General features: G+C 42.2%; 1 protein-coding gene and 1 long non-coding RNA gene across 2 annotated transcripts; both read right to left on the bottom strand.

Annotated features, from left to right (window-relative positions):
* Positions 1-2,814: 2,814 nt before the first annotated feature.
* On the bottom strand, positions 2,815-7,295 carry LOC311123197 (DEP domain-containing mTOR-interacting protein-like). Its single transcript, XM_084158151.1, has 5 exons — positions 7,071-7,295; positions 6,118-6,249; positions 5,921-5,991; positions 5,690-5,794; positions 2,815-5,521 (listed from the first exon to the last, which is right to left on the bottom strand). The coding sequence occupies exons 1-5, from the start codon at positions 7,087-7,089 to the stop codon at positions 5,393-5,395; spliced, it is 456 nt and encodes a 151-aa protein (XP_084014277.1). The 5' UTR covers positions 7,090-7,295; the 3' UTR covers positions 2,815-5,392.
* A 2,716-nt stretch (positions 7,296-10,011) lies between these two features.
* Positions 10,012-11,195, bottom strand: LOC311112336. The gene is made up of 2 exons (XR_014610861.1): positions 10,929-11,195; positions 10,012-10,852 (listed from the first exon to the last, which is right to left on the bottom strand). It is a non-coding gene; the product is annotated as an uncharacterized lncRNA (long non-coding RNA).
* Between the last annotated feature and the right edge of the window lie 4,012 nt (positions 11,196-15,207).

The following is a 15,207-nucleotide window of genomic DNA, read 5'->3' as shown; positions in this document are numbered from 1 at the left end:
GTGGACACTCTCATCTGGCTATACCTGCTGAACGGGGCTTACTACAATATATTTTATTATAACTGTTCAGGTTTACCATCAGCAATAGTTATTGTAGTTTTGCTTTAAACAATCTGTGTATATGGTTATTTTTAGATATACAGGGTAAAGTTGATGATTTCATTATGAGGACAGTAATCACTGAGGCACACTGTATGGCCGAAGCAAGAGGAGAAGAGAAGATCCCTCCATAAAAACTTCCAAATGGTCAAAAACATTCCATTTTGAGATGGGGTGAAATCCAAAATTGTGCTATATATTCATTGGCTATGTCATAGCTAAAAAACAAAAAACATAGGCTACATTGCCCCCCTAATCTGATAGTGGTAGTGGGATGATAGATGCCTAGTCTCCCTTATTGCTCAGCTCAGGTGGCTACATACAGTAGTACATACAGTACACCATAGACATACATCATTTACACACACCACACTACACACACACACACACACACACACACAGAAGTCAGCTCAGACAGATCCAGCTCAGAGAGGCCCAGCTCATGAGCTCCATCAGCAGCAGATTTTAGTTTAGAATGAAAAATGAATGTGTTTATGCAACAAATGTTAGTGCATAAAATCGTATCACATCGAACCGAATCGCATCGATTTGTTCTCTAATCAAACCGAATTGCACGAATCGTTTCAAAATAAAACGTATCGTTCCTGTATCATATCGGAGCCCATGTATCTAGATACGTATCGAATCGTCCTGAAAGGGAAAGTTGTACATCCCTAGAAGTTATAGAGCAATTTTATGAATATCATTGATAACCTTCAAATAATTTTGGAAAGAATAAACTCATCAAAGCATCTAAACCATAATGACACCCAAAAATCATTCAAAGGATCTTTGCTCCTGCAGAGTACTGTGGCAGTAGTATTTTCTCAAACAAATGAAGGATGTAAAAAATAGATAAGCATGATGTCACACCTTTATCTCAAACTTATGCAAACACTTCAATAGGAATACTTCGTCATTAGGCTAGCTGGCATTTCAAAGCAGCACTTCAAATCGCCGTGCCTAATCAATTTACCTAAATAGCCTTCTAATCTTGCCATTATGACAAACTGAAGGTGTAAGAGTAGGCTAACCTACAGGTAAACCACAGTAGTAGTCCACTATCCTTGATGATGGTTCGTGTAGGCCTACAGACTTAGGTAAAAATGGAAAACGGCTGTACATTATTATTTTAATTATAAATATGATAAACAAACAGTATTGACGAAGTACAAAAACAGATATAGTAAATTGACCAAATCAAATTAGCATATATTGTCAAACGCGCCCCCACGTCCACTGTCGCATGAACGTGAGGTTCCACTTCCGACCACTTCTACTTTAAATGTGCTGTAATTAAACACTGACTTTATCCCAAACTAAAGAAAATATCTCATACCTTTTCAAAACATATGTTTACAGGTAATATTGCTCCCAAAGGACCCTTCCTCTGTGTCTTCCTTCGCCGGCTGTTGGCAAACTATCTTCAGCTCGCGCTCCTTCAGATTCAGACTTGCGAAGGTGGGTGTATCCCGTGCAGCTATTCATTCACCCATCCCTTGAGCGATTCATTCCTTCACCTCGTTTAATGTGTTTCGGCGGCAGCCAATATAAAAGAGGTGACAAGCTACGAAATATGAATTCTGTTCTGACCGCCCCCAGGCTAGGCTACCTGTTTTTACTCCTCGTTGGTTTGCTTGCTTTTTTTAAGGTATGTAATTTTCGCGCGCTTCTGGTCAGCACGAGCGCTACCTGCGCGCAATTCTTCACTGATGTGGCTGAAACATTAGAGGTAGCTTAATCTGGTAGCCATATGGTAATTTAGCATAGTCTATGTTATTATTATTATTATTATTATTATTATTATTATTATTATTATTATTATTATTATTATATTACACACACACACACACATAAGTGTTGTTATGTAGGCCTACAACAACAATATTTAACTGTCAACCTTTTACCTGCCTGGTTTCTGAGTAGCCTAGTCCTCTCAAGACCTGAATATGTCAACAATTTCAGGTTTCAAGGTTTCAATTTATAATACTATCTCCATCCTCATCTCTGCTCTATTATTTGTTTCCATTCCATCTATCTTGCCATCACTATCATCAGGTTGCAGCTAGTTGTTCTTGGCTCAATATGCAATGGGACATGTATGAAAGTGTCTATCAATCTTATGCTTATGCAACTAAAATATGTACCATCAGTCTATATTGTATTTGATCGGTTGGGTAAGAGATATAATAATTTCTGGAAAGTGACTTTGTTAAATTTTTTTTACTAACTACCTATATTGACCACATCAAATGTGTTAATGCCTTTCATAATAGGCCCCTATCTGTGTCAAGTTAAGAGGTCAGTGCAATCCGGTATCCTTGGGACGTCCCTACCCTAAACCCTAACCCTAACCTTAACCCCTCCTTAACAATAACCCTTACCTAGCCCTAACCTTAATCCTTACCTTAACCATTTTAAATGTCAACTTCAATGGGGTAGGGACATCCCAAGGATATCAGATAGCACGGACCCAAGTTAAGATACAGTACCATTAACTTTGATAATGTTGCACCAACCTTAATACAACCTAGCAACTGCTTCAAGAGGTCCTCTTGGACCTCTTGGAATAACGGATGTGTTACACTTACGGTCAGAGTGCCCATAAGGTTACCCCCGAATTTGCCACAGTGGTGTTATGAGTGGGATGGCACTCCGGTACAGCCTACATTTTTTTGAATGAATATCAAATGAAGTTGAATGTTTCACACAATAAATATTGTATTTTTTATTTAAATGGTTCCAAACACACAGGCTCTACTCTTGCTGTTGAAAAATATAGTTGTTTTGACTTATCTGAGTAACTTCTGGATAGCTGTTTTGATTAGACCATCTCACAGCAAACTAGTGCTCACTCATCAATGGACAGTTAACACGGCATTGACTAAAGGCTGACTGTGACTGAATACAGTGTGTTAGCATGGGTAGCCCATGAAGTCTTAGAGGCTACAAGAGCCCCTCGGGCTACACACCTTTCCCAGTTGGCTCCGATGTCGAATGTGTTTCTACAAGCACAGAGGGGTAGTTAGGTACGCTGTGTTTTATGCATCGCCATGACAGCAAAGTCATGGTCATGACAGAGGTGATAAAGAATCATCTTTTTAAAATCAATTACCTATGGAATCCCTCTTCAGCTCTCTTTATTGGAGGCCCCTTATGGGTTTCACGTTCCTGCAGTTATAGAATTGACAGTAGTAACTGTAGTTACAGTAGGATATGGTTACACTCTATCACTTACTCTTGCTTCTGAATACCATGTGCATTTGTGGATTTATAATGCTGAGCTCATCACTAGATGGAGTTTAAATAGCTCACAATTTCTGCCCTTGACATAAGACCTGACCCATCTAAAGAGCATTCCATGCTACTGCACATAAACCCTTGACCCCTTAACCCCTCTGCTGCCCTCATCAGAGTTATTTTAACATACGTTTCCTACACTAACAGGCACGAATCTGGATATTTTAGTATCCCTCTATTAATCTGTAGTGATAGCAACCCTAATAATAATGCAGGAAAAATCTATATAATGCAGGGAAAAAGCTTGTGGTTTGTTATTGTAATATTATTGTGGCAAATGTGACATCAAACAAACATGACAAACAAAAAAAAATCTCAAAGTACTGAAAAGGTCTTCACAGTAAAAAGCCTGTAAAAGAGATTTGGATATTCAGTCAATGAGATCCAATTGGGAAATATCAGTTGTATAGACGGTACATACTGCCACCTGGTGGTCAGAGCCATATCGTCTGCTTACGTTATTGAATGTTGTTCCTTATAGTTCATATGCCATCTACAGATATGATTGCACCATGCACACTCCTTGACCACTTAATCTTAATGTCAGTGTGATCCTGTTGATCTTGATCTTCAAGGTCATTTCAACTTTTATTGCAGTTTAAAGTTCATGTCATTGTTAAATAAATGCTCCTACTTTATTGCTATTAGATTGAAGCCGTTACAATTCTATCCATAATCTTGATGAAAATAAAAAATATTCCAGTGATGTTGCTAAAATAATTTGCTTAATTTGATGTGAGCCCTTATTTTAAAGATAATAAGATGTATTATTTGCAAGTGATGATCATTGCTTTAATATCATAAACATTGATACAAATACACATTTGCTAACATTTTAAATTGAGTTACTTTATTTCGTTAATTCATTGGCTAATTTAAATATTTTCACACTGATCAGACACTAACACAAATGTATATACTCTTTGCTGGCCTGCACCAATACCCTTTAAAGATCAGTTGACCATAGCAAATGTAGAGGGTCAGGCTATATGGCTATATAAAAGTACAAATCCTTTAGTGCTTTTGGTCCTTCATACCTTATGTTGGACCATGTGATCATGCATTACACTTGACATATTTTACAAAAAGCACAATATCACTGCTATAATCGCTCTGGATAAGAGCGTCTGCTAAATTACGTAAATGTAAATGTAATAATCTATCTATTTCTCTGTAAAGTGCTTTGACATAATTTGTTGTTTCAAAAATAAAAAAAGATTAACATGTTGATAGGCTACTACTGATTGATTATTTGAACTTTTATCAGTATTGTGGGCTTCCAAAAATATTGCAGTGGAATCAGAAACCAAGATGACATCCAAGCCTTTTTATGCTGCCACAAAGTATGTGGTCTGCAGTTTGACAGTATTGTGCTATTTTCAGTCCAATATGAATACAAGGTTTAAGTTACTCCTGCTACCAAACTTTAGAATTCAATGCCAAACATATTCAAAGCAAAATGCAAAGCTAATTCATCAAAACAACTTCTATTCAAAAACACCTCTGCCACGTCACAAAGTGTGGTGTTGTTTACAATATGTGCCACCTCACTTAATCAACAACACCCTAAGTACTTGTCTTTCTAGGAAGGGACCCTCCATTGGAGCAAACGAGGGAGTGGATGGAAAAGCAAACAGCAGGCAAGGAGTAGGCGCACAGGTCAAAAGTCTAAACCGCTGGGAGAGAACAAAAACACAAGCTGTATCCATGTTAACCACGGAACACTGGTCAGAGTCTCAGACTGATGATGTAAGCACACATGGCTTCACAGTGAGGCTCATCAGGTTTCTGTGGGGTCACTGTTGCTGTGACCCGCATCTCAGGTCGATCATGTAGCTAAGTCCATTTGGCTCCATATCAAGGTCATAAGGTTTCTATGGATTTGTTTCGGCCAATACAGTCCACATTCTTACTCTAAGCTTTCCACCACCAAGAGCCAATGGGTTACTGAGGCCTTAAGTTGACTGTAACCGAATACAACACAACCTCATCCTCAGCAATCAGACTCCTCCATAACCTCCATGACCACAGTTCGCGATCCAGTGAGGATGAGGTTGCTGACCGTCTTGTAGTCCAGAGACAGGACATCCAGACCATTGACAGAGACCACAAACTGGCACACCTGGAAAACAGACTTTGGTCAAATACTGCACGTATTGAAGATAATTTATGAGAGCTGCATATGGCAGAGGAAGAAGTTTAACAAATGTATTGATTTGACAAAGCTATCAACCTGTAGGCACTGGAGCTGCTCTTTGCACTAAATGTCCCACAATGCCATGGTACTCACTTTCACTCCTACTGCTGCTGCAGGGCCACTGGGGTCCACTGCCTGGATGTGACATGGCCTACTCCCCCTGACCACGAAGCCCCAGCCCACTGCATCACCCACAATCTGGAGATAGATTGATCACATTACTTACAAAGTAATAGAATCATGAAAAAGGTTATGGATTTTATTGATATTTGGTTGTGTTTCATTATTTTAGCATGAATAAGAAATAATACTGTGGTAACGTACTGTAAACGTCCTCTTTATGTATGGACCTCCTGGTCTCTGGAGCTCCTCTGGACTCACTTGTCTCTTCAGCACTGTCAATGGAACAAACACACTGTTAGCAGATTCTCAGTGTAATCATGAACAGTGGTGTTTAAATTGAATCTGCATAGTAGAGAGGACGTGATACAGCTTTAGGTGAAGACCAGAGAGATTCTTACCTGATTTGGGGTTTGACAGCACAGGTGAGGTAGGGGTAAGCATGGGACCTCTGTTACAATACCCATTGTTGCCACTACTAAGACTGTTATCATGCCCCCCAGACACCATCTTTCTTTCCTTGGATGGAGTGACTGAGAGAAGGAAAATAAGAATATATAGAGATATCACACAGAGAGCATAGACATGTTTTATGATTGAGAGTGATTGACAAAGTGTACTGAGAGGAAAAAGCACTAATAACAAAAGAAAGCCACCATGTTATTCATTCCGCACACACACATACACACACTCCAGTTTCAGAACTGTTTACTGTGCTGTAGTTTACAATAGAACACATCAAACACACCCCATATACCCCACTGCCTCCCGTTTCATATCTGAGTGTTATGAAATAACTAAGTGTCTGCTGCTAATCAAATATAGCCACATAATGTGCTGTATGAACACTCCCTGACCTGATTCATATCACAGTAACACTTCCTGACAAGCTAATATTCATCTAGCAGCCTATCCTGGAAGCTATGGCTACTGCCCTCACATAACAATCACCAGCATAGTATTATGATGACATATAGAATAAAGGTAAAATTCACCCCCAGCCAAACTCAATGCAATAATGCTTTCATCTGTGTTGGGTATCTCTTCTAATTTGTAGTTGCATATAATTGGACTGATCTATAATTTTCCATCAATAAAATGGTTCTCAATCTCACAAAAACAATGAATAAACAATACTTAATAAGAGCCCAACTAGGGGTAAAAACAGATCCACAGTCACTTGTGATACCATTGTATTCACAGCACTCATAAAGGTGAACTCAACACCAATGTTTATGATTTAACAAGAGGCACAATATTACATTAGCCATAGCAAATAAACCCAAACAAGTTCAGTAAACCTAAAATCAACACTTTCCACATATTTGCCTCACGTAATAAAAGTAGCCCTTACCAGCTGTCCGAGGTCCCATCGTAAAAATCACTTCAAAGGTTTGCCAGCCAAAGTGCCAAGTAACTTGGGAAGGTGCTGTCCACAATCCCTGATTATCTAGTCAGCTGTGGTGCTCCGGTGTAAATGTTAAATGTTAACCCCCAGAGAGAGTAAACAGTCTAGGCTGGCTGGGAGGGAGAGGGAGGGGTTGAGGGATGCCTTGTTGCCAGGCTATCCCAGGGTAGGAGATAAGAGCTGAGAAAGGCATATTGGGATCACTAATGCTCTAATGGAGGTAGGGAAAGAAACAGTGGAGTTTTCCACTGGTCACTGTGGTCAGGCAAGGTGGAGTGGAAGGACTGGACATTCTCTATTACATACAAGCGCACACAAACAAACACACACACACACACATTCTCTGTCATGGTACATGGATGAGAGACGTGGCCAGTGGGAAGGTTCATCAACAACAACAACATCCATATCAACAATGACTACATCCACAATGACATATGGACAAACAAACTGCTGATAATGGCCTAATGATAATGGCATTCTGTGAGATAAATCAAGAACATTCCTAGCTGTTGACAGCATGAGGCATTTGCCTCTATCTACAAATACAATATTCAATGTATTTACCCAATTATATAACAGGCCTATATAATAGCATTGGTCATTTGGAAACAAAGAAGCTGCAGGAAATGTAAAAGTAGTAGCAAATAGAACATAATAGGATCAAACATATTAGTTTCTAGAAACAAAAGTGTCCATGTGTTTGCTGGGTGCCATTGTGGTCAATGAACCTGTTCAATACTTTTTAAAACCATATGCCAATGACAGTCATCCTGCCATATAGTTTACTATCAATGTCCTAGATTATGTCAACTATATCCAAGAGAAAGTGTATTGTATCATTTCAATGACAAACCAAGATGATCATCAAACCAAGATGATCATTGACCACACACCAACACTGAGTGCATCATGATCAGTAGTATAACATTATGACCTCTATTCTGTGGCTCCTTTGCCTGGTTGCCCAGCCAGAGAGCAATATCCAATAGCAATGTCTCTCTCCTCTCACATTGCTAAAAAGTAGACATAATTCATAATGTATAGAGGTGAATCATGATCAATAGGCTGATAAAGTCTGATATGGATGACACACTGCCTGAGGTATTTAGAAAACATACAGCTCAATAACTTTACATACAGACGTAGGATGAGCATTCTTTTGTTGCTGAGAATCGTCCTGCACAGCAGGAAATGCAAACTTGTAGTGTATTCAAGGTTTAAAAAAGCTTCTAAAGTTTGTAATTTCCACTTTAAAATGTCAGACTTGATTTGCCCTAACGAAAAATGTATCAACCCCTACAAAAAATGTCCATAAATTATAATCCACATAATAATTCACATTTCCTGTTGCTGCAGGATTATTTTCCTGCTGTAGCAAATTGGCTCAAATTAAGATCCTACATCTATTTCCCCATATGTCCCCAAATAAAAAAACAGAATGTTCCTGGATATTAAACTACTATTACTAACAGTTAGGCTCTGCTCAAAGGTAGATGCCTCCGGATTTCAGAAAACGTACTGTGTGAGTGAGTGACTGTGCACAGACTCCGCTTATGTGATAATGCCCTAGAAGCTGGTGTTTCGAGGGTATATACACTACCAGTCATAAGTTTGGACACACCTACTCATTGAAGGGTTTTTCTTTATTTTTACTATTTTCTACATTGTAGAATAATAGTGAAGATATCAAAACTATGAAATAACACATATGGAATCATGTAGTAACAAAAAGGTGTGAAACAAATCAAAATATATTTTATATTTGAGATTCTTCAAATAGCCACCCTTTGCCTTGATGACTGCTTTGCACACTATTGGCATTCTCTCAACCAGCTTCATGAGGTAGTCACCTGGAATGCATTTCAAATAACAGGTGTGCCTTCTTAAAAGTTAATTTGTGGAATTTATTTCCTTCTTACAGTTTTTGCCTATTGCTTACACACTTTTTGCAGAATTTGGCTCATTATGTCAAAACTCAACACACAAGCCAATCAGACATAGCACTTGGAGATTAACAACTCACATATATGCCAAAATGAAACACTGCAATCAAAACTTAACACTCCTTTCTAAAAATGAAATTCTTGCAACAAAACCATACACACAAGCAACATTTGAATTACTCTTTCATATCACCAGCAACACACTGATGGGCTTTATATAAAACACTGCAGTCTTTGTGTTTCTATTGTTATTGTCATTTTATTGTCATTGTCTTCTGTAAAACTCAAAAGTAGAATTTCTGCATGTGGTTGCCGATCATATACTTTCCACGCCACGCTGAAAATAATTCCTTGATTGCATTTAGAAAGGGGCTGTAAGGGGGCAGGTATAAAACTGTGAAATTATTATGGTTGTTGAACCAATCTCAGACCAGAGCAGCCCGGTGGAAACTAACATTATCCCAGATGATAACAAACCTGGGCTGCTGTGGTCTGTCCTGCACAACTGCATGTAGTGCATCTAGAAATGCAATGATCTGTCCTGTATTGTAGGGACCTAGAGTGGCATGATGATGCAGGACTCCTTGGACACTACAGTTTTTTCCAACTGCTTACACACGTTTTCAAAACTGTCTCCTTTTTTCAAAACTCTACACACAATTCCCAAAACTGCACACACAAAATGCAAAATGCCTCACATCTCCTTCAAAATGTAACACTGCATTCAAAATGCCATAAACACATGTCAGAATGAAGCATTTGCATCAAATGGCAAACACATCTTTCATAATAGTAAATTTTTGGATATACCATGTAAACACTGTTGTTCTAAATCTAAAGCTCTATGGTCTTTCATAGGCTTATATCTACATTTCAATACAATGTTCTACAGTGAAAGTAATCTGCTGAGAGGGGTAACAAGTACACTGTAAACACCAATGCAATGTAGAAACAGAAAATATTTATTAGGCCAAACATTACTGTTGTATACAGTAGCACACAACAAAACCATAAACATATGTAAACCAAAAGTATATTCTTTAGAATACAGTAAAGAACACAATTGTGTGTGTGGGGTCCCGGGGGGCAGTCCAGGAATTGGTAGGGGGGTGGGCAGACACCAGTGCTAAGCTACGCTTCATCTCTTCTCCGGGTTGGGTCTGGCCACAATACTTTGTCCACATCACAAGATACGTTTTCTCTTGCCAAACATTGAGGAAAGTATCTCCTAGCATGGCATACCCAACCTTGGACAGAGGCAACCTCTATGTCCCCACATGCGTCCTCCATTGCCTGGAGAAGCGGCATGTGGGCATAGGGTTGGCGATCATACACTTTCCAGCGCCAGGCTGAGAATAATTCCTCTATGGGATTTAGAAAAGGTGAATATGGGTGTAGGTACAAAACTACAAATTGTGGATGGGTGGCAAACCAGTTTTGGACCAGAACAGCCCGGTGAAAACTAACATTGTCCCATATAACCACGAATCTAGCAGGCTCCTAATCTGGATCAGGGACAAGCATTGTGTAAATTGCATCCAGAAAAGTGAGCATATGGCCGGTGTTGTACGGACCCAGTGTGGCATTGTGATGGAGGACCCCGTTTTGAGTGATGGCAGCACACATAGTTATATTACCCCCACGCTGTCCAGGGACATTGGTAATTGCCCTCTGTCATATTACATTTCTTCCGCGGCACCTGGTTTTGGTGAGGTTGAAGCCAACTTCATCCACATAAATAAATTCATGGCGAATTACATGGGCATCCATCTCCAATACTCTCTGTAACAGACAAAAGGATATACAGATGAGTAAATATGGTATGTCTGAAGTACTGGAAGTAGTGTTGCATACATACCTCTACAAAGTCATGTCACAGATTCTTGACTCTGTCAGCGTTTCTCTCAGATGGCACCTTGTAAAGTTGTTTCATCGTCACTTGGTGCCGTTGGAGGATGCGTTGTATGGTTGACAGGCTTACAGCACTGATGTTGTTAAATATGGTGTCATTATTCAAGATATGCTCTCTTATCTCTCGAATCCTAATTGCATTGTTGGTCAAAACAATATTTATAATTGCAGTCTCTTGTACATCTGTAAACAAGCGTCCTCGTCCTCCATGATGTCTTTGCCTTTCCACTCTGTACAGAATTCAAACATAGTATGTGTTCAGCATAGGAACTGTAAACAATGTACAAAAAAAATGTGTACAGCATGATAACCAACCTCATTCATTCAATGCAGTGCAGTAAATGGATGGCTTAGAGTTACAAATGTTTATGCAATACTATGCAGTCATACGTATTTTACAGTACATTACTCTAATGCTAAAATAGTCATTAGATAGTTGCATACCTGTTCTCATTTCTGAAGGTTCGAATTATGGACGCCACTGTAAATCGACTCAAGTTGGGCTGGACTCTCAGTCCAGCCTCTCTCATGGTCAAACCGTGGTTGATCACATGATCAACAAGTGTTGCCCTAATCTCATCAGAGATGGCTCTCCTTCCTTCTCTTCTTTGGCCTCGTCCTAATAGAAGGATTACTTTATCCTATCCCAGGTATTCCTTAAAGAGGTGGGGTTTCAAATGTCTCCGGAAGGTGGTGAGTGACTCCGCTGTCCTGGCGTCGTGAGGGAGCTTGTTCCAACATTGGGGTGCCAGAGCAGCGAACAGTTTTGACTGGGCTGAGCGGGAACTATGCTTCCGCAGAGGAAGGGGAGCCAGCAGGCCAGAGGTGGATGAACGCAATGCCCTCGTTTGGGTGTAGGGACTGATCAGAGCCTGAAGGTACAGAGGTGCCGATCCCCTCACAGCTCCATAGGCAAGCACCATGGTCTTGTAACAGATGCGAGCTTCAACTGGAAGCCAGTGGAGTGTGCGGAGGAGCGGGGTGACGTGAGAGAATTTGGGAAGGTTGAACACCAGACGGGCTGCGGCATTCTGGATGAGTTGTAGGGGTTTAATGGCACAGGCAGGGAGCCCAGCCAACAGCGAGTTGCAGTAATCCAGACGGGAGATGACAAGTGCCTGGATTAGGACCTGTGCCGCTTCCTGTGTAAGGCAGGGTCGTACTCTCCGAATGTTGTAGAGCATGAACCTGCAGGATCGGGTCACCGCCTTGATGTTAGCGGAGAACGACAGGGTGTTGTCCAGGGTCACGCCAAGGCTCTTCGCACTCTGGGAGGAGGACACAACGGAGTTGTCAACCGTGATGGCGAGATCATGGAACGGGCAGTCCTTCCCCGGGAGGAAGAGCAGCTCCGTCTTGCCAGGGTTCAGCTTGAGGTGGTGATCCGTCATCCATACTGATATGTCTGCCAGACATGCAGAGATGCGATTCGCCACCTGGTTATCAGAAGGGGGAAAGGAGAAGATTAGTTGTGTATCGTCAGCGTAGCAATGATAGGAGAGGCCATGTGAGGATATGACAGAGCCAAGTGACTTGGTGTATAGGGAGAATAGGAGAGGGCCTAGAACTGAGCCCTGGGGGACACCAGTGGTGAGAGCACGTGGTGCGGAGACAGCTTCTCGCCACGCCACTTGGTAGGAGCGACCGGTCAGGTAGGACGCAATCCAGGAGTGAGCCGCGCCGGAGATGCCCAGCTCGGAGAGGGTGGAGAGGAGGATCTGATGGTTCACAGTATCAAAGGCAGCAGACAGGTCTAGAAGGACAAGAGCAGAGGAGAGAGAGTTAGCTTTAGCAGTGCGGAGAGCCTCCGTGACACAGAGAAGAGCAGTCTCAGTTGAATGACCAGTCCTGAAACCTGACTGGTTTGGATCAAGAAGGTCATTCTGAGAGAGATAGCAAGAGAGTTGGCTAAAGACGGCACGCTCAATAGTTTTGGAAAGAAAAGAAAGAAGGGATACTGGTCTGTAGTTGTTGACATCAGTGGGATCGAGTGTTGGTTTTTTGAGAAGGGGTGCAACTCTCGCTCTCTTGAAGACGGAAGGGACATAGCCAGCGGTCAAGGATGAGTTGATCAGCGAGGTGAGGTAGGGGAGAAGGTCACCGGAGATGGTCTGGAGAAGAGAGGAGGGGATGGGGTCAAGCGGGCAGGTTGTTGGGCGGCCTGCAGTCACAAGTCGCAGGATTTTATCTGGAGAGAGGGGAGAAAGAAGTCAAAGCATAGGGTAGGGCAGTGTGAGCAGGACCAGCAGTGTCATTAGACTTAACAAACGAGGATCGGATGTCGTCAACCTTCTTTTCAAAGTGGTTGACGAAGTCATCCACAGAGAGAGAGGAGGGGGGGGGGGGGGGGGATTCAGCAGGGAGGAGAATGTGGCAAAGAGCTTCCTAGGGTTAGAGGCAGATGCTTGGAATTTAGAGTGGTAGAAAGTGGCCTTAGCAGCAGAAACAGATGAAGAAAATGTAGAGAGGAGGGAGTGAAAAGATGCCAGGTCGGCAGGGAGTTTAGTTTTCTTCCATTTCCGCTCCGCTGCCCGGAGCTCTGTTCTGTGAGCTCGCAATGAGTCATCAAGCCACGGAGCTGGAGGGGAGGACCGAGCCGGCCGGGAGGATAGGGGACACAGACAGTCAAAGGATGCAGAAAGGGAGGAGAGGAGGGTTGAGGAGGCAGAATCAGGAGATTGGAGGGAGAAGGATTGAGCAGAGGGAAGAGATGATAGGATGGAAGAGGAGAGAGTAGTGGGAGAGAGAGAGCGAAGGTTGCGGCGGCGCATTACCATCTGTGTAGGGGCAGAGTGAGTAGTGTTGGAGGAGAGCGAGAGAGAAAAGGATACAAAGTAGTGGTCGGAGACATGGAGGGGAGTTGCAGTGAGATTAGTAGAAGAGCAGCATCTAGTAAAGATGAGGTCAAGCGTATTGCCTGCCTTGTGAGTAGGGGGGGACGGTGAGAGGGTGAGGTCAAAAGAGGAGAGGAGTGGAAAGAAGGAGGCAGAGAGAAATGAGTCAAATGTAGACGTAGGGAGGTTGAAATCCCCCAAAACTGTGAGGGGTGAGCCATCCTCAGGAAAGGAACTTATCAAGGCGTCAAGCTCATTGATGAACTCTCCAAGGGAACCTGGAGGGCGATAGATGACAAGGATATTAAGCTTAAATGGGCTAGTGACTGTGACAGCATGGAATTCAAATGAGGAGATAGACAGATGGGTTAGGGGAAAAATTGAGAATGTCCACTTGGGAGAGATGAGGATTCCTGTGCCACCACCCCTCTGACCAGATGCTCTCGGGGTATGCGAGAACACATGGTCAGACGAGGAGAGAGCAGTAGGAGTAGCAGTGTTTTCAGTGGTAATCCATGTTTCCGTCAGCGCCAGGAAGTCGAGGGACTGGAGGTTAGCATAGGCTGGGATGAAGTCAGCCTTGTTGGCAGCAGAACGGCAGTTCCAGAGGCTGCCTGAGACCTGGAACTCCAGGTGTGGGGTGCGTGCAGGGACCACCAGGTTAGAGAGGCAGCAGCCACGCGGTGTGAGGCGTTTGTGTAGCCTGTGCGGAGAGGAGAGAACAGGGATAGGCAGAGGCATAGTTGACAGGCTGTAGCAAATGGCTACAATAATGCAGAGGAGATCGGAATGAAATGAACTAAACATCTGGGAAAGGAGAGAGTAGGGCCTCCCTCACCAAAACTTCCACTTCCAACGACAGTCCATCATTACTTTAAGACATGAATGTCAGTCAATACAGAAAATGTCAAGAACTTTGAAAGTTTCTTCAAGTGCAGTCGCAAAAACCATCAAGCGCTATGATGAAACTAGCTCTCATGAGGACCGCCACAGGAATGGAAGACCCAGAGTTACCTTTGCTGCAGAGGATAAGTTCATTAGTTACCAGCCTCAGAAATTGCAGCCCAAATAAATGCTTCACAGAGTTCAAGTCACAGACACATTATCAACATCAACTGTTCAGACGGGACTGTGTGAATCAGGCCTTCATGGTCGAATTGCTGCAAAGAACCACTACTAAAGGACACCAATAAGAAGAAAATACTTGCTTGGGCCAATAAACACGAGCAATGGACATTAGACCGGTGGAAATGTGTCCTTTGGTCTGGAGTCCAAATTGGAGATTTTTGGTTCCAACCGCCGTGTCTTTGTGAGACGCGGTGTGGGTGAACAGATGATCTCCAAATGTGTAGTTCCCACCGTAAAGCATGGAGGAGGAGGTATTATGGTGTG

This window comes from Coregonus lavaretus (assembly GCF_964263955.1).
Source record: "Coregonus lavaretus genome assembly, chromosome: 3".
NCBI classification, from domain to species: Eukaryota; Metazoa; Chordata; class Actinopteri; order Salmoniformes; family Salmonidae; genus Coregonus; species Coregonus lavaretus.
The sequence above is the reverse complement of the archived record's forward strand: the minus strand, read 5'-3'. Positions and strand labels throughout refer to the sequence as shown.

Excerpts from the sequence above, each read along its gene's own strand:
- LOC311123197 (XM_084158151.1), bottom strand. Across the intron at positions 5,992-6,117 it reads GCTGTCAAACCCCAAATCAG|TGCTGAAGAGACAAGTGAGT; the intron begins GTAAGAATCTCT and ends TTCCATTGACAG. Across the intron at positions 5,795-5,920 it reads ACATAAAGAGGACGTTTACA|ATTGTGGGTGATGCAGTGGG; the intron begins GTACGTTACCAC and ends ATCTATCTCCAG.